The 18651-nt window shown below is 51.0% G+C and overlaps 7 protein-coding genes across 7 annotated transcripts; 6 read left to right on the forward strand and 1 right to left on the reverse strand.

Moving 5' to 3' along the window:
* Positions 1-1455: 1455 nt before the first annotated feature.
* J7T55_006172 (uncharacterized protein) lies at positions 1456-2024 on the forward strand (the record flags this gene model as incomplete). The annotated part of the gene is made up of 2 exons (XM_053141381.1): positions 1456-1685; positions 1895-2024. 2 exons carry the CDS (start codon positions 1456-1458, stop codon positions 2022-2024), a joined length of 360 nt encoding a protein of 119 aa, XP_053000938.1.
* A 1281-nt stretch (positions 2025-3305) lies between these two features.
* On the forward strand, positions 3306-6059 carry J7T55_006173 (uncharacterized protein; the record flags this gene model as incomplete). The annotated part of the gene is made up of 6 exons (XM_053141392.1): positions 3306-3416; positions 3501-3843; positions 3926-4130; positions 4617-4851; positions 4926-5796; positions 5866-6059. The coding sequence occupies 6 exons, from the start codon at positions 3306-3308 to the stop codon at positions 6057-6059; spliced, it is 1959 nt and encodes a 652-aa protein (XP_053000939.1).
* A 1125-nt stretch (positions 6060-7184) lies between these two features.
* J7T55_006174 (DnaJ-domain-containing protein) lies at positions 7185-7822 on the forward strand (the record flags this gene model as incomplete). Its single annotated transcript, XM_053141402.1, has 2 exons — positions 7185-7343; positions 7421-7822. 2 exons carry the CDS (start codon positions 7185-7187, stop codon positions 7820-7822), a joined length of 561 nt encoding a protein of 186 aa, XP_053000940.1.
* A 207-nt stretch (positions 7823-8029) lies between these two features.
* Positions 8030-9949, forward strand: J7T55_006175 (carboxypeptidase s; the record flags this gene model as incomplete). Its single annotated transcript, XM_053141413.1, has 2 exons — positions 8030-8112; positions 8221-9949. 2 exons carry the CDS (start codon positions 8030-8032, stop codon positions 9947-9949), a joined length of 1812 nt encoding a protein of 603 aa, XP_053000941.1.
* Positions 9950-11000: 1051 nt separating this feature from the next.
* On the forward strand, positions 11001-11534 carry J7T55_006176 (uncharacterized protein; the record flags this gene model as incomplete). Its single annotated transcript, XM_053141424.1, has 2 exons — positions 11001-11084; positions 11166-11534. 2 exons carry the CDS (start codon positions 11001-11003, stop codon positions 11532-11534), a joined length of 453 nt encoding a protein of 150 aa, XP_053000942.1.
* Positions 11535-11979: 445 nt separating this feature from the next.
* J7T55_006177 (uncharacterized protein) lies at positions 11980-13621 on the reverse strand (the record flags this gene model as incomplete). The annotated part of the gene is made up of 4 exons (XM_053141434.1): positions 11980-13033; positions 13115-13274; positions 13336-13440; positions 13534-13621. The coding sequence occupies 4 exons, from the start codon at positions 13619-13621 to the stop codon at positions 11980-11982; spliced, it is 1407 nt and encodes a 468-aa protein (XP_053000943.1).
* Positions 13622-17562: 3941 nt separating this feature from the next.
* Positions 17563-18381, forward strand: J7T55_006178 (uncharacterized protein; the record flags this gene model as incomplete). The annotated part of the gene is made up of 1 exon (XM_053141445.1): positions 17563-18381. The coding sequence occupies one exon, from the start codon at positions 17563-17565 to the stop codon at positions 18379-18381; it is 819 nt and encodes a 272-aa protein (XP_053000944.1).
* Between the last annotated feature and the right edge of the window lie 270 nt (positions 18382-18651).

An 18651-nucleotide genomic window follows, 5' to 3' on the forward strand; every position in this document is an offset into this window, starting at 1 on the left:
GGTTATTTTAAGGGTAAACAGAAAGATCTTGAGAGACAGAACGGAGACTACAGTCCTTGGTTTGCACCGGTGTAGTTACATTTGAGATTTCTTTCTGAAAAGCATCACAGCAGGGGTTGAACACTTGCAGGAAAATCTCCCCAATCCCTGTGAGCTGAGATCATTTTTCGGAACTTTACAATTATATCACAAGACAGGGTAGTCCCTATTAAAAATTCAGACACACCACGGGACATCTGCTTGCTGAAGGTAATGCATCGTTGCTCCGAATTTTCGCTAGCATTGTCAGAGGGCAGTGATTCCATAACATGGAATAGATGCAAATTTTATGAGACATACATGTACCTATTTCCAACAAACTTTCGAGAAATACAGCACCATACGGTGCGATCACACTTCTCGAGACGGGACTTAGCCAGTGGCTAGAGGATGCTCAACTGACAATGATTCCATATCCCTCGCTAGATTACACGACATCGCTGGCTTCATATGAGATATTCCTGCCATTGAAGACCTGACAATGTGCTTGGCTACAGAAGAACTTGATAACAGGCTAGCTGTTGGGAGGATTTAAGGGCAAGATCACAGTGTCTGGTCACCGTTGAGGGTGGCTCGAACCGCACACCAAGCCGGAGAGTCTTGTCAATACGACCGACGTAGCAAAATATGAACCCCTGCCTTTTCGCAGAGTCAATCCTGACCAATTAATGACAACGGAGGATGCTCCGGCGGAATTAGCCACTCGCGCCTAACTACAAATAATTTTGGGCACACAGGAACTTCTCTGCCCCGTAAAGACTGTAGATTTACCTTGGCATAGGGTGTTTGTCAGGTCAGTCTCTAGTAAATGACGTGTCTCCTCGTGACACGATGTCTCTCCTCTGCTGCAAATGTCCATTTTTGTCGATGGCGCGTGGATTTGTTCCTCTCAAACACATCACTCTTCATGTCATCACCGTCATAACCCGCTTCGCGCCGGAATATACCGCAATGATCACCGAGGGGAAGTCATGCTGAAAATCACCATGGCGCAGCTACATGAAGCATTTAAATCCCTCCTATGTTGACTCGCATCACCACTGCGTCATCCCTTGGCCCTGACGATAGCTTCGGTTATATCGACGTCGACTGCACATATTGATAATGGCTACTCAACGACAAGTCCCCCGACCATTACTCCCACGAGGCTCACTGAACGTACCGCTACAAAGTTCGCCTCCCTCGGGGACCACCCAGTCGCGCAAGAAAAATACTGTTGCAGCCTGTGAGGCTTGCAAGAGGCGCAAATCTAAGGAAAGTTCATCTCACAAATCGTCCTAATCCACATTGAAATCTTTTGGGTGCGCAGGCGATCATGTTCTAACATGATTGTAGTGCGATGGATTCCGGCCTGCCTGTCTTCGGTGCCTTTCGAGCCAGAAATCATGCGTTTATCTCACAGCACCTTCGGAAACAATGGCCACCAGCTTGAAGAGAAAACATTCCGAACTTCAAGCGGAAGTGAGACAGCTTCGTAACTCAAACGCTGCTTTGAACACATTATTTCAGGCTTTGCGATCTCGAAAAGCTCACGAGGCCGGAGCAATACTACAGAGCATCCGCGAAGGTGACGATGTGGAGACCATCATCCAATCGATGATCGCCGGAGATGTTCTGCTTCAGCTGCAGGACTGCCCAAAGAAGAGGTATGGTACCAGGTACACTTTCTAAATAGGGCTTTCTTCCTACATACACGCCCTTAACGCATCCGTCCAACGTCGGCTCACCATTAGATGAAAGCTGTGCTCCAAGGAATGATTGCGAGGCACACTCAGCGGAACGCTCCGACACGGCCATACCATTGGAGAGAAAGGACCAAGACCCCGCTCTGTCACGCTGCTAAAACCGAGTACAGCGTCGGCTTTCATGGCATCAAGATCGTTCTTTCGGAGACAATTCAGCCGACACTGGTGCAATCGATAACCTGGCGCAAAGGAACTCGCCTGCAGTACCGACACCGACTACTTAAAACACTCATGCAGTGAACTGCATACTCACATTGAAGAATCGGGGCCAAAGCTAGGTCCGAATAAGTGCCTTCTTGGTAGCCCAACGTTGTCATATACACAAGGCAAGAAGTGTTATTTGCGCCCATAGAGACTCCCGTCGACTGCCAAAGAGTGCTCTTGCCCTATGCTAGCGATCCTGTCGTATTGATACAGAGTCACGTGCTGAATACCTAGGTGAGACTAGTTGGATGGGGTTTCCCGAAGAAGGAGGGGGGGGGGGTTCAGCAGAGGTAGTGAACACCGGGGTTGGTAGTATCTTGAAACACCAACGTTGCAGACATATGTACGAAGGTTCGCGGGCCTGTTCAAGAATCAGCGTTGCGGAAATAGAAATAAAAAGGAGAAAAACAAGGGGGGTAAAAGAGAGATAGACAGAATGTTTTTTTTTGCGGGGGGGGGGGGGTTGTGAAGAGCATTGTAGTTGATGAAAAGCTAGGAAGGACAGCCTAAGAGACATATCAGTCAGTAACATTCTTAACCTTGACCAATGCGGCATCTGACGTTGCTTGCCGGCCTATCGGATTGTGACGTGATAAGGGGGTTGCGAATCAAACCCTTGTTCGAGAGGAGAGGAATCTGATTTTATCTCCTTTCTTCCATGGATAGGAACCCCCATTGTGCTTTTGTAGAAGATACAATTCCTTGGATCGTCCTGCGGAAAAGGGCTCACTGGCACATTGCTGGATCTGCGGCGATTTCACTGACGTCTATGCCCTCAACTGTTTTGATGCGCGTATTGTGGCATACCCGTGGCTGATCAGGTTGTTAATTTTAACCTTGTATGGCTTCAACACGATAACTTAGAATCAAGAGGGCGCGTCCTTTTTAAGCCCTTGAGCCTGGCCGACTCATTGGATGTGGATCTGCCCTCATGTTCCGCACGCCTTTCGGTGGCTGCAAGACCAGCAGTGGACGAAGAGAGGAAGAAGTGTAGTAGCGAGACAATTTAGGAAACATGGTTTACAAAGCATCGACGCCATCACGAAAGCTTTCTTCCCAAATCCTGGGAGCACACCCAGACTTGACGTTGCCCCAACATGGCCGATCAGAAAAAGGCGGCTCGGCAGGGCGCAAATGACATCGATACCTCCTCATGTAGGGCGGCGGCAAATTTGGAGTCAAGGGAACCGCCCTTCAATGTTCGTATCTTTAACTTAGCGTGCAAGTATGGGTTTGGACCAAATAAAATCTTAAAGCCTTTATCTCACATCACCAACATTCGCAACCACACCTTAGATATATCATCCAATCCCAAGAATGTCGTCAATCGAGGAGCTCCCAAAACCTAAGTTCGTGACCGGCGGCTGTCTCTGTGGAGCCGTCCGATACCGTCTGGACTTCCCCGATGGCTACGATTTTGCCGAAAATGTAAGAAGCCTAAGACCCTTTGCCTGCACATACGTGCAAACAGTGCAAAACCTCCGTCAGTCCGCACGCTGACACTTTTGCTAGACTGGCACTTGTCAATGCACGCAGTGCCGTCGCAACTCGGGCTCGCTCTTCTTTTCCTGGGTGGGGATCACGGCCTCTGGCTTCAGGTGGCACGATGTGAACGACAGAACGTCTACCGCCAGCAAGAATGAGGTGTGGTCGCCCTTTGATCATCCACCGTCTGCGTTGCGGTCGTTTTCGGCGACTCCTGGGTTTGTGCGCGGGTTCTGCGCAACGTGTGGGGGCTTTCTCTTTTGGATGAAAGACAACAGCTCTCTGGTCTATTTGTCAGTTGGTAACATCGATCCGATCTTCTTGGTTGGGCGCAGTGATGATGGCGAGGTTGGAACAGTTGATGTGGGAGGTCAGCGAGTTCCTGAGGGGGGTTATGGATTGGTCCTCGCTGGGGGATACGGCAGGAACTTTTGGTGCAGTAACGAGATCAGAGGAGTTACGGACGACCTTGTCACTGTGGGAGTTGGTCGAGGCAGAAGATGGCCCCAGGATTAATGATCGATCAGATGGTACATTTGAATCCGGCTCCTCTGTCCTGGATGCTACGGTCCTGGCCCAGAAACACAGCTCGCCCAGAGCTTGGTTGCATGATTTGGGCTGTTTCCCGTGCATCTTTCTGGTTAGTCTGTCCAAAAAGTTCAGAAGCAGAGCAGAATATTCTTGTCTGCGGTCATCTCTGAGCAGAAGCCACAAACACCGGGGTGCTGCCCCATTGTCAACAAAGCTTGAGCTTGTACATCTTATGTAAATGAGGAGAGGCTGAGAGTGTAGACTGACTATAAGAGCCAGTCAAGCCCTATGTCGAGCTCACAACGTACATTCATTCCGTTTTTTATAGCTTTCAACGAATATAATCGTCTGCTGCGGCAGCACCCACACGGATGACGTTTGCAACTCTGGTACCAGCAGTGAATCTCTCCCATTCACTCCCTGATGATTGTACTAGCCTAGTGAGCGCGTTTATCTGAATCGCCTGATCATCGTCTCAAAATCATTCTGCAATCATCATCAACCGATAACATCAACAGCTTCAAGCACCATCCAATTTCCACCCTTCCCGCAAGTCACACCCACCAACCACTATCTAACCATCGTTTTCCATTCGCATTGACTCCTCATCAGTCTCATTCCTCACCAAAGACCCAAGGTTCAGAACCTGCCAACATGTCGGACGCAAAGGCACGCCGACCTGGGCCTCGCTGGCCAGCAGGTCAGCCAGCGCGAGATTCGAGACGCCTACAAGAAGCTTGCCCTCAAGTCCCATCCCGACAAGAATTTGGGAGGCGACTCGGGTGGTACAGTCGAGTTTGTTAAGGCATGTCTACACCTTCTGTTTACTCTTCTCAGGCTATTTCATGTTCGTGCCTGGGACGTATCACACCACTAAGATAGTTTTACTAGACGGTTTCCTAATGCGCCGTCATCGCTCAGGTTCAGAGCGCTTACGAGATCTTGGGTGACCCTGAGAAGCGTGCCAAGTACGATCACAGCTACAGCCGCTTCCAGCATCATGCAAAGACGAAATCCAAACAGAAATACAAACCAGGATACCAGCCATCATCTGACGAGTTGCGATCAGGGTGGGAGCAGAAGCAAGAGACGATGCAGCAGCGAACAGAGGCACTGCGGCGTGAGCATGCAGCGCAACAAGCCCAGCAGCTAGCAGATCAGGATTTCAAAGATGAGTGGAACCGACACGTTGATCAGATGTTCGATTACATCAAGAGAAGCAACAAGGATGCGAGACGCCGCGAGAATGAGGCCTTCGCCGAACGAGAGGTCGATGAGGCAGCGCAGTTGAGAGAAGAGAAGGCTGGTTGTGAACGAGCAGCGGCAGAGCAGGCACTAGCAGAGGACATCAACTTCATCACCAAGGAAGCCAAAGAGTCTATCCTCATTCTAGCTGGCATGGAAAAGCGACCGAAGAACCTGTCGTTAAGAGAATACATTAAGCAGTGGGAAGACGATGGCATTCAGCGGCTGGTCCAGAGAACCAATGGCTTGCTGGACTACCTCTGGACAAAGTCAGTCGCCGGAGGCTGGATCTGTCCAGAAATCAAAGACGCCGTCAAACTCGATCAGCTGGTAGGGCTCGTCCTGCGTGGTACTTGGGGAGATTCGAACTTCCCTCCCGAAACGAGAAGCCGTGCTGCATCACTGCTCAATATCTGGCGCGAGAAGAAATGGGGAGCAACCGAAGAGGGTCCTCATACTTCATTCGCTCAAGGACCGACTCATCAGCAGCAACACTTTGATTTCATGAGCTCGACTGGAGGACAGTGGGCCGGTTCCAGCTTCCAGTGTAAGTCTTGGCTCGATCCCACAGTACTACGAAAAGTGTGCACTGGCTAACATGATTTGTCCATCAAAGATCATTGGGAGAGCCAGCGTATATCGCGAGACGCTGCGCACAAAGACGCATACTTCGAGGAGAGTACTCAGTGTGGCATCAATGTGGAGGCTAGGGTGCTGTTCGCCGGACAGAAGCGGTCGCGACCATTAAGCCCCGACGAGGAACAGGAGGATCAACGAGCAAAGAAACAGAAGCACTTCAATCTCTTTTGAAGTAGGAGACGAGATTTGTACTATTTGTAGAAAAGCAACCTACCGGAAGACTGTAGGTTGCGATCAACCTTTTTTTCTCCGGAAGGGTAACGCTCGAAGGATCATGGAGGCCCAGACCTGGCTGAGTGTTGGAAAATGTTTGGCTTTCACTTTGCCCCTATTCGTGGACACGCAGTCGGATTGGTATCACCATCCTAGTCAACTTCATGTCACGATCAATGCATTCCTAAAGCACTGTGTTAGATCTCTTGCGATCTGAAGAAGTAGTCTTTGTACGGAGGCCACTGGATCATGGGTCTTCGTAAGGGAGGTCCTGCCTGAGCTGAAGAGATGGGGTCTTGTCTTCTTATGAACAGCAGCGTAGATCCCCCGGGTGTCCACAGAGGAAATACACGTGGCTGGAAGCTTATGGAACAAATAAAATTAAATTTCAGATAGCCTGTGTGGATAATGGAGAAGGGCAAGTAGACTGAAGCATGCGAGCTTCAGGAGTCAGCCTTACTGCCATGGCACTCGAGGACAGTGACATCTTGAGGCATGGCGGTTTTGCTCCAGAGTACTGCTAGCATATCATCATCAAGTCGAATCAGTCTGACCATATGAAACTGCTGAGAAAATTCCAGCTGCACTGCCAGAAAAGTTGGGCGGAAAAAGAAAACGGGCAGCACACTGTGTCCAATGTCTCCTGTTTTCATCTGAAGTTTCTTCTGTGTTCCTTTCTCTCAAACTGTGCACAAAAAAGCGGAAATTGAAAGTCTTAATTGGCAGTAGATCTTTGTGCAAAAAGCCAGACCAACTTTCGTAAAACTTCAAACCCACGCACTCTGCCAATTCGTAGCCTCAGGGTACACAACCTTCCATTGCACCGTCAACCTCTTGGTCGATGACCACAACAACTACCTCTCCATTGTTTTGTTTCGATCGATCCACCTCACCGTCGTCTGGGTACGATCCATCTCACTGTTATCACCCTTGTCAAGATTACCTTACCTCTGTCGTCTGGTTACGACCCACCAATCTCCTCTTCAAGCCCTGATTTGCCCATAAACAAGTGCCCGCAGCCCTCGACGTCTACTACCAAAGATCGTACGCTTGTCGACCGTACCTCGATCGCGGTTCAGCGAAATGTCCAAGCCCCAGACTTGCGACTACTACGCCGACCTGGGCTTGTCCCAGGCGGCGACCCAGCGCGAAATCAAGGTTGCTTACAAGAAGCTGGCGCTGTTGCACCACCCAGACAAGAAGTTTGGAGCGGCGGCAGCAGACACAGATGAATTTTTGAAGGTGAGTCAGTCTATGCGGTCCTCTACAGATTCTCAAACAGCACAATTGAGAATATCACTAATGTCGCGCTCGTACAGATCCAGGCCGCCTATGAGGTCCTCCAAGATCCCGCGAAGCGCGCACTCTATGACCAGCGTTACGCCAAGTCTCAGCGAATACCAGCAGCCTACCAGAATCCACAGCGTGCCTCCAACTACAAGGCCAAGCGAAGGGCGGACGACCACAATTCTGCCGCTCCTCATGGTGCCAAACGCCAGAAGACCGCCTCGCCTAGCACTTACGAGATATTCAAGCTGCCTTCTGAGGAGGACCTCAAGAAAGTCAAGGAGAATCTTGAGAAGCACAGAGCGAGGATCAGGGCTAGGGGAATGCTGCACTTCGAGCGAATACGGGCTGCGAAGGCAATGGAAAAGGCACAGATGAAGGCGAAAGCAAGGGCACAGGCGCAGGCGAGGGTGAGGGCGCGGGCGGGCTTCTGAGGAGCAGAGATGACCAAGGAAGGTTTGGTTGCGAGAGAATACGTAGCAAGGGGCAGAAATGATAGACCTGGGCACGGGAGTCACCCGAAAAGTTGAGGTCCTTACATGAAATTATCACACCGCAGTTTGTCGCTCAGAAAGTGTGCACTGATGAGGCTGTAGTCCGTTGATTGAGACCCCTGTCCTCTTCAAGGTTGCGATGGTATCATGATCCTTGCCGATCTTTTGCCGCTGCCCGTCCCCACCTTTTCTGCCGACTCCAACACCACAGCTGCCGGACGGTTGACGTCGTTTCTTCTCTATCTCTTTCTTTCAAGTGTCTACTTTTCTCACACCAAGCACACAGGGATTGGACTTGGAGGTCCAAGCAGCTCTTTTCTGAAAATGGCTCCAACTAGCGAAAAGCTGCCATTGATGCAGGACGATTACCCAACACCGCCGCCTGCGACGAGGTGCACGCGCTCTAGATGGATCGCCGTCCCCGCGTTGGCTCTCCTCGGGTTATGCTGGACCAACAGCCTGCCTTCTGCCATCTTTGGGGATCAGGGCCCCGTCTCGCGCCCTGGCCATGCACAGCAATGCCGCCAGGTTGACCCTCTCTTCCCCGGCAAGGGCTCCTCCTCTCTGGCCTCGATGGACGAGTACCTCGCGTCTTCTCAGTTCTTCAACGCCAGCACTATCCGCATGTCCAATGCCATCCAGATAGCCACCCAGTCCTACGATAACATGGGACCAGTTGGCGAGGACGAGCGGTGGGAAGTCTTCCCGCCCTTTGCGGCGTACCTGGAGAAGACCTTCCCACTCGTCCACAGCACCCTGGAGCTTGAGAAGGTCAACTCCCACGGCCTGCTGTTCACCTGGAAGGGCTCCAACGCGGAGCTGAAGCCGACTGTGCTTATGGCCCATCAAGATGTCGTGCCAGTTGAAAAGTCCACCGTCGAGCAGTGGACTCACCCGCCGTTCAGCGGCGAGTTTGACGGCAAATATGTCTGGGGCCGTGGCGCTGCGGACGATAAGAGTAGCTTGATCGGCATCCTGGAGGCCATCGAGCAGCTTATTGACGCGGGCTTCGAGCCCAAGAGGACAGTGGTCCTGTCTTTCGGCTTCGATGAAGAGATCTCGGGTTACCAGGGCGCTGGTCACTTGGCCGAGTTTCTCATCGACCGCTATGGCAAGGACGGCGCGTCTATCATTGTCGACGAGGGCTCAGGCCTGACCAAGCAGTGGGGCACCGTCTTTGCCCTTCCTGGTGTTGCTGAGAAGGGCTACATCGATGTTGATGTCATTGTGCGGATGCCTGGCGGCCACTCGTCCGTCCCGCCCAAGCACAACGGCATTGGTGTCACCGGCGAACTGATTACCCTGATCGAGGCTGGCCAGTACGAGCCTCGACTCTACGAGGAGAACCCATACTTGGGTCTCCTTCAGTGTGGTGCGACATACGCACCGGAGTTCCCGCCCAAGGTGAAGAAGGAGCTGCAAAAGCGCAACAAGAAGGGCCTTGCATCGTGCCACAAAAAGGACAAGCTAGCTCTGGAGGCAGCCAAGGGCGGTGATGAGATCAAGTACCTGTTTACCACCTCTGTCGCACCAGATCTCATTAGTGGAGGTGCCAAGGTCAACGCCCTGCCCGAACGCACCGTCCTGACCGTCAATCACCGTGTCAACGTCGGCGAGCGCACTTCAGACGTCAAGGAACGCCTCACGGGAATTGCAGCCCAGGTTGCCAAGAAGTACAACCTGACCCTCCACGCCTTCACCGACGAGCCCGAGATCCCGCGCTCCATCACACTCAAGACCGGCCACCTCCTAGAGCCTGCTCCAGTCTCACCGACAGATATCCTGGATGACCAGCTCACACCATACTCGATTCTCTCGGGCACTACACGCGCTCTCTACGGCGAGGATGTCGTTGTCTCGGCTGGTTTGATGACCGGAAACACGGACACCAAGTTTTATTGGGACCTCACCAAGCACATTTTCAGGTACAACCCCGGCTTCGACCCGGAGCAGAACTTTATGGATGGCATCCATACTGTGGACGAGAAGATGAGCATGAAGGGTCATGTCAGCGGTGTGAAGTGGTACAGTCTATTTGTCAGAAATATGGACGAGGCCGATCTGTAAGGGACTTTCATGCTACAAGTGGCGATAGGCAGAGCTTGCATAGAACTTCAGCTGCTGTCATGAATCTAGAATCGCTATGTACAAAAGTGAAGTTTTTCGTTTTGTCCATGCGAGATATAGATGGATTGAATTGATAGTTTGACGGCGAAAGCCCGCTTCGAAGCACCCATTAACGTGATTGTGTGAAAGGGAGTGTCTGTTTGCCCAGCTCCAGCTTGGGGAAGATCTCTTACCATGACCAGGACAATATGAGCTGCTGAAGAGGGGCTGAGGTGTTCTTTATCAAGCAGGCGTATGGGTGGCTGACGTTTGGCGGAGGAGTTTGTCTCCCGATGACGGAACATGGTGTAGACTTCGTTAGCAATTCAAACTACCCATTTCTCTGGGCTAAGTTGTCAATGAATGGATTCTGACTTTGTTGAGCTATCTCAGGTCCTCAATGACGAGACCCTAGCCTACCGCTCTCCAGGGATTTTACATTGCCGTGGAGACACTCGTTCACGAGATCCTCTCCAAACCTTGACATGATCAGATTGGTGTCCGTCCACACCAAGAGTCATGGTTTGCTGCACCGTTTCCCCGCAGAGAGACTTTCTCAATCACCTATGCTAAGCTCTTCTGTAGGAAATAATCCCAGCTGGTTGATTGATGCGATACAAACGTCCGACCGCCAAGGGTGTAAGAGGCAAGGTGCTTGAACATTGACGCCGAAAGCGTTGGCTTCATCGTAGTCATAGAAAGCATGTCCTCGAAAACAATACAATTTCATTAGACACGTCTTTGGGTTCTATTCTTAGATGTCATGCACGTTGAGTTTTGTTCCTGTGCGCCCATTTGATCACTCTGCAACAAAGCAAAGCCTTGTCCACTCTGTCCGACTCCACGGTGAGCATGAAAGAACTGAACAATGATAAAGATTTGAATTGCATGCGATATATTATCTTGCGCATATCACACGGCTCCTTTTAATGAGGGCCCTGTCTTGCTCAAATTGTTTGGCGGATTGACCTGAAACCACACATCCAAGCCTATATCTGGATCGAATCTCAGCATGCCTTTCCACACGAGGAAATACCAAATCATTATTGGCAGGTTCATTTGCCAGCCTCCTCAGATCGGTGAAGGTCGATTCACAGTAAGCTGCTTTGTTTATCTGGAAGGAGAGAAAGTTGGCAGTCTGAAGTGGCGCGATGGGAACGACCGTTCGAAATTTCAGTTGGAGCTTCAGCTTCAGAAAATAGATGGCACGTCTATGGATGAAGTCAACCTCACGTCACGGACTTCAAGCCCTACCCCTTTCGACGGCCTAAACGGTCTGACTTCTGTATCCGGTCTCGACTCGAAGGTAATGGATAACGGCGGGCTAAGATTCGACTTCGAGAGACTGCATATCCCGGATAGCATCACGACGGGGTCATTTCAAATCCATGCTGAGCTTTCACGGGCAAAACATAACCCCCTGCGAGGCTCTGAGTACCAGTTGGTTGCTGAAGCGGATAGCGAGTCCTTCACTCGAGGTGATATGACAAAACACAAGCTTCCAGTCGGCTGGGAAGAGTTTGCAGGCTGTGAGGGACTCAGGTAGGCGGCATGTATTAGATGTGAGGAAACAGAGAGGTGATCAATGAGAAATCTTGCAATTGCATCCTTATATGGACTGATATTACATATTCTAAATGCATTCCAAATGCTGCGAAAGTGCGAAACTACGGTAACGCGTCTTGACTTGTCACAGTCTACTCGTAGTACTCAACGTGCAAGTTAGTCGCAGCGTTACGTGAGCTTTATGATCCAAGTCGCCCCCGCCTCTGTTGGTTGGTAAGAAGCGAAATCATGCAGCTCTATGCATTGTGATAGAAGATATGCCAAGGGCATTCTGAGCCCAGTATAATAAGTACTCCAGACGCCGTGCCAGGACGATACAGTCCGTTAAACCCCCTCCCAAATGCGTCTTAACACAGCCACATAAATGTGGGGCGGACAAGCCCGATGCAGAGAAAGCAAGATGCCCAGCTTTATATGTATCCCTTTCACTCCTTGACCATCCAGAAACAGCCACCGAACAGGCCCGCCGCGACAATCGTCGTCAAGAATCCGGCCCCGACCTTGTCACCAGCAGTGATGGGTTTGAGTGTGCTCAGCGACTCGTCCGTCTTGTCCTGGCCGGCAGAGGCGTCACCCGTCGAGGTACCGCCGGTGATGGCCGTGTAGGGCGTTGGAACGTTCCAGTTCTTGACCTGACTGTAGAAGATAGCAGACAAGGCCGCCATCTGCTGGCCCACGCCGTTCATGCCGTCCCACTCTGCGCCGTCGACCCAGTGCATGCCGCACGCCGTCCCGCTGACGCCCTTGTACCCGTCGGCCTCGGTCGCCGTGCCGGAGCACTGCAGCGCGGCGCCGGCGGCGCTCGCCGAGAGCAGGGGCCCGATGGTCGCGTAGGTGTGCGACGCCATCTGCACGGTGCCTGCGAGCCACCGCACCAGGTAGGCCTTGAAGGAGAGCGAATCGGTCTTGCACTGGAAGGCGGGCTCGCAGGCGGGCTCGTACATGACTTGGTCTTGGAAGAACTGCTGCGAGGTGTGGTTGAGGATGCCGTCCACGCGTGTCTGCCACTCGGTCGACCCGTTGGTGTAGTTGTACATGACGGCGGCTCCGTGCAGCCAGATGCCCGCGTTGTACGTCCACTGCACCTGGTCGATGTTGGTGCAGTTCTGGTTGTCGCCGTATCCGGCTCCGTCGTAGATGTTGTACTCCTCGTCAATAAAACCCACAGTCTCCATCCACTCGTACACCCTTGTCGCCCAGTCTGCGTAGGTCTGGTTGCCGGTATAACGCGCCAGGCGAGCGCCCAGGTTGAAGAAGCACCCGTTCGAGATGGAGTTCTTATAAGTGTAGCCGTTGTTGAATGTGAAAATCTGCCATCGCAGTCCTCCGCCGCAGTCTGCGTCGTCCCAACGTAAGACGTATTCGTTGAAGACAGCCTGCACTAGGGCGAGCCATTGGGTTCCACCTTCCGATGTTTGGTTTGGGTTGAGGAAATTCTGTTCAGCGGCTGCCATGGCCGAGAGTGCCCAGAAACCTTGGCTATTGTCAAGTCAGCCTTATAGTCTTGGTAGCTACCTCAGCATGGGTTAGGCAGGGCAAGCTTTCGGCCCGTGGACATACTCATCATTTCCTTCTGACTTGGTCTGATTGAGTGGCATGAAATCCAAGTCGTCGCCTACTTGGTGCTGCATAGCTTGGAATGTGTTGTTGACGTATGTGTCGTCGCCTGTGTATGCCCAATAGTCCACCATCGCGCCAAACATGGCACCTGCTTCCCACCCTGTGCGTTATCCATGGTCAGTTTGCTGGCTGGAATGAGGCAGTCGATGCCGGCGACATACAGTAGTATGGGTCTGGCAAGTTTCCCGGCACGTCACCAGTGTTGTTTCCTGTGTAGTACTTCATCAAGCCATATGCTATTGTTGCTGCGCCCTCTTTGATTGAATCTGCCATGGCATTAGCTCAAGATGTCCCAACAGGAACTAGAGGCTTGTCGAGCCCGGATGAGGATAACTACGGGGCATGTGACACCAACGTACCTTCTGAAGTCCAGTCGATGTCAATGGCCAAGGCCATTGGCGCCATGGCACCAGCCAGCCATAGGGAGGACACAGACGAGAGCTTCATCGCGTCTACCTCGAGTCACGTTCGTCTAGAAGCACAGGCACACGATGTCGGGAGAAATTTAAGTAAAAGAAACAATTAGCGGTGATAATAGAAAGGGCGGGCAACGAGTGTCGAGAAGATCGAAAACCGGAGAAAAGGGCAGCAAGAGGGGCCGCCGGAGGTTCAGCAGCACGGGTAGGGCTGCATGTTTTTGACTGCGTTCGCTTTTCGATCAGGGAAAAGCTGCCTCGTACAAAAGAGAGAACGAGAAAGGGGCATTGAGGCGCAAGCTGATCTCGGTGGGTCCATCTCTGCGTCCCCGGGCGTTGTCCCCATGGTGCAAGTGTGGCCAAGGGGACCCCTCCGCCATGGTTGTTTGACCCACGGTGTGGAACCAGAGAAAATCAATCGTTATTCGTACTGCGTATCTGTCGTATCTGACAACAGCTCAGTGTAGAACTGCATCCTAAACGCTGCCACGGTACCCGAGAAAGCGCTTGCTTTGGTGTGCAAAAAAGCATTCGACAACCCTGTTTGGCGTCGTCAGCTCCCACTGTCGTCGAGGCATTGCATAGCTGTGGATTACGAAGCGAACAGGTGGTACGACAGAGCGAGGGAGGACGAGACGTTGATGAAAATGGGATGCCAAGCCACGTGAAAATTACCGCCAGGGGTTTGTCCAATTTGGGAGCCAGAACCGCCCCTGACCCCAGTAGGATAGCAGGCCCTTAGTTCTCGGCTCAGGCAAAGGGTCCACACTTGGCGCGCCTCCATGACCACTAGGTGACCCCGTATGTTGACTGAATCAATCTGATCGACACGAAAGGGCACATGCAATTTGATGGCTCCCGCTGGCAGGCTATCTTCCCAGGCCGGCTGGCCAGAGGTTTGAACGGCAATGTGTAGGTGCTATGTTCTTTGGCGATGTAGCTTATAGATTGTGTGTATTCTGAGCTTCATGCCATGATCATCTTCCCCAGGTTTGCCTGACCTGTTAAAGTCTGGGTCTCCAAAGTTCACGGTGTCGATCTCGGAAGCGCAGCCGGCTTCTGCCAAACTCAAAACCACCTTCTAGAATTTGGTACGTTGGGGATAAGATTACGATCCGCGAGCTGCCCAAATCGCCATCCTCGCCTTTCATATCTGTAGATCTCTGCACATGGCTATCGTAGTGTGCATCCGTAACGACATATAGTAAATTGAGACAAGGACATTCTGCTCTGGACAAAAGAGAAAGAGCCTAGATGTCATGACAATTGACAAAAAGAGTGCCTCCTGACGGAATCGAACCGTCGATCTTCGCATTACGAGTGCGACGCCTTACCGCTTGGCCAAGAAGGCGTTTCCGGCTTTGCTGCCAGCTAAACTATAGCTGTGATTGGAGATCTCACTCAGCTTGAGGAAAATTCCAAAATCTTCAAAGACAGCTTGAATTCCATGACTAGGCTCCTATTTTACTGCTTGACAGTTTGCAAACGGTTCAAGTGGGGTTTTTCGATCTGTTTATAAATAAACGGCTTGCTTCGAAGGCAGTAGGACTACAAAAGAATATGGAAATGATAGATTACGATAATAAAATGAGATGGAGCCTTTGAGCAGTGTCATTCCTTGGAAAAGGTTCTGTTCCCAAATATACGATTGCATTGTATTTTTGGGGTTTATCCTGAGTTGGCTGAGTGTCCGTAGCGCCAGGAGTAGCTCTGTTCCGTGGCCCCAAGATCCTGGAAACTTCACCGCTGAAGGTCTATCAAATCGAATATTATGGCGAGTACGACAGACGTGTATCATCTAGATTGCACACTATGGCAAGGGCACTGCTATTGCATCCCCCAATATGGCGCCTCCCTCTATCAAAACACAGCTGTCCAGGCTCATCTCTCCCAGCCAGTCTCTTGGGACAAAATAAAGCCCCCGAAACATCTGACTCTGATCTCTGCCATAAACCATGTACATGTGAGCACTGATACGTTGGGTTCAGAGCGTAGATTTCGACCATCAAGAACGAGGGGACAGAGGCAGGCAGCTGCAATTTTGCCACACTATGAAAAGCAGGTTGGGATGACCTGAGCGCAGCCGAGTGAATTGTCAGGCAGTGCATACGGTCGGCACAATGTATCCCAGAGGGTATGTAAGAGTCCAGGTGTCTTGATATAAATAAAAAGATCAATCTCGAATTGAGAAGCACCCCCGGAAGTGTTCTTACATGCGCATTAATATGCCGTGGAATGCTCTCTTGCGCTTTCTCAAACGGCTCTCTTCTTGTGCGAGATCGCGTGAAGAGACTTGTCTGGACTTAGGGCAAATGCTGGAATGGCTTCGAAGGGTAGGTGCCTTGCTTATGAGAGTTTGGAGAGCTTAGTTGTTGACCAATCATTGCTGTTGGTGTCACTGGTGACTTGTTCTTCCTAATCGAAGAAACCAGTCAGGCTACTACAATCCCAAGTATTTATCGAATCACCGTGCAGCCTCCTCGTGAAAACAGTGGCTATCCGTACTGAAGGATGGTTCCGCCATGATATTTTCAGATGATAGTAGTTGAATGGAAGTGAGAAAAACACAATCCCAGATTCCCTCAGCGCCATTCCTGCTGCTGGTAGCAAAAACCTTGCCGTACGGACTGGCTGATATTTCGTCTGCACGTGCAGTCGGCGCCTTCACAATCTTGTCTGCAAGAGGGTGATATTCCAAAATGCACCCAAAACGGTAGACTCCCGTGATCCGAAGGGGGTTTCCATGTGAACCTATCAACTTTCAATCATGCCGTGGAGCTCGATTACCTATTCGAAGGTCGTCTTTTGTCGTTCTAAAAAAGACTTGATCTTATCCCACCACACTAGGTCCGTATTTCGGGGGCGAAGCACGCTTTACGGACAACCCTGCGTCCTGGTCATTAGGGCGTGGCTTCCTCGAGTGAAAATACCTGAATGATAAGTGTTTTAATACGATGATTGAACATTTGCATCGAGTTTGTATTGAGATTTGTCCCGAAGGTAGGAGGCAAGAAAGAACAATTCACGAATAGTACTGATCCACATCCATGTGGCACACCCTTACCAAGCTTAACACATCCAATTTATTAGCGATATTGAATGATTACGATATGATTCTCAGGAAGAAATCAATGTTTGAAAGATATTAAATTAAGTGGGAAATTTGTGTTCCTCGCAGCGTTTCCCCTAAGCTACTTGAGACCACTGTCACTCTCAGGCTTCTGAGGGCGGTCACCTTTTTGGGGCCTGTGGCACAGTTGGAAGCGCAAGCACAAAGATTAACGGGGAGAGTGGTAAATATTTGAGGCAGATACCTCAGTGAATGTGACCGACATACTTAATAAACTCACACAAGAGCGAAAATGCCCTAGAGCCCTTGGTACCCGAGTTCCGTAGCAAGGAAATGGACACCACCAGCGGGTACCGGATTCACCTGACTCCCGGTAGCCTAATCGCCATGTTCGTTTAGATCTTCTTCAACACTCACTGGTGTTGATGTGGCCCCGTCCCTCAAGAGTAGCAGGCATCTGCGATGCAAGCCTCGGCTTCAGCGGTACCACCCTGTCGACTATTGGCTAGCATATAACCAACAGTCACCAACACGCAGGTAAGTGCTATCCGGAATTTGCAAGATCTCCGACTGCGTTCGGGGAAAAATCAATGCTAGTTGAGGAGCTGGGCACGAGCTACAAGCCAATACCTGAAAGTTTTCCTTGAAAGTTACCCGTCATTGTCCTTATCAGCTCAAGTTCTTGCTCTGTTCTGCTCTTCATTGAAGGTCAGTGAACTATCCTCGATATGAATCCACTCCAGACCCTTATCGATCGTTCCTTTGGGGCAAACTTTCCTTACGAGGGAGACTTTCACGTCGACGACAATGTTCTAGCCAAGTTCTCCTGCGGAACCACGATCATCATGGCCAATCGTTATGCAACCTCGTCATAGACTGTCACAGCTCGGATCCATTTCAAGATGTCTGATGGAAGTGAAGAGTCGTATTTCCTCAAATCGGCCCCGTTGGCCCTCGGCGGCCAGATGATGCAGGGCGAATTCCATGTCATGTCAGAATTCCACAGGTTCGCGCCTGATTTTGTGCCCAAACCACATTCGTGGGGCAAATATTCTTTCCAGGACTTTGACGCGTATTTCTTGATCCTAGAGTATCTGGACATGGCGACCGACACAATGCCGGATCCTATCGAGCTATGCTCAAAGTTGGCGCGAGTTCACCGAGATAGCCAGTCGCCAACGGGACAATTCGGCTTTGCTGTCACCACTTGTCAGAACCTTTACCCGCAAGCGGTAGGTTGGGAGAGCAATTGGACAACTTTCTACAAAAAGATCCTCCAACATGCGATGAACATGGATTCTGAGATCAATGGATACTGGAAGGAGCTTGATAGAGTGGAACAGCGAGTTCTTACATCAATCGTTCCTCGCTTGCTCGATGCACTAGTGCAGGACGGCAGAACCTTGAAGCCGAGCCTCATACATGCCGACCTGTGGGAAGGAAATACTGGCACTTCTCTGAAAAATGGAAATGTCTACATATACGACTCCGCAGGCTTCTACGCCCACAACGAGCTGGACATAGCTGACTGGCGTGGCTATTTCAACAAGATCCATAGGGACCTTTACACCAAGACCTACCTCAGGTTCTTCCCCGCCAGTGAGCCGAAAGACGAATGGGACGATAGGAACCGCCTCTATGCCTGCTACTACTACTTGTGGTACTCGGTACATCACAAGGCCTCTGGAAAGGCTGTCCGCCAGATGCAAGTATCAACATGAGCACGATATAAGGTTCGCTGACTGATTATCACCAGGACTTACAATGACATGTGTTATCTCGTTGAAAAGTTCGATCCATTCCCGGAAGGAGAGGCCCCGCGGAGACTTGATGAGTCGGAGATGTTAACACTGTCTGGAGAACGTGATCATACTTTGTAAAAGTTGGAATTGCAACTAGCCGTCCTTTGCCTGAGATAGAAATTTCGTGTGCATGCAGCCAAGGTGACTCAGTCATGAGTAAGGACACAGCATAACTAAGTCTTACTCTCT

This window comes from Diaporthe amygdali (assembly GCF_026229845.1).
Source record: "Diaporthe amygdali strain CAA958 chromosome Unknown NODE_1_length_4327563_cov_65_473760, whole genome shotgun sequence".
NCBI classification, from domain to species: Eukaryota; Fungi; Ascomycota; class Sordariomycetes; order Diaporthales; family Diaporthaceae; genus Diaporthe; species Diaporthe amygdali.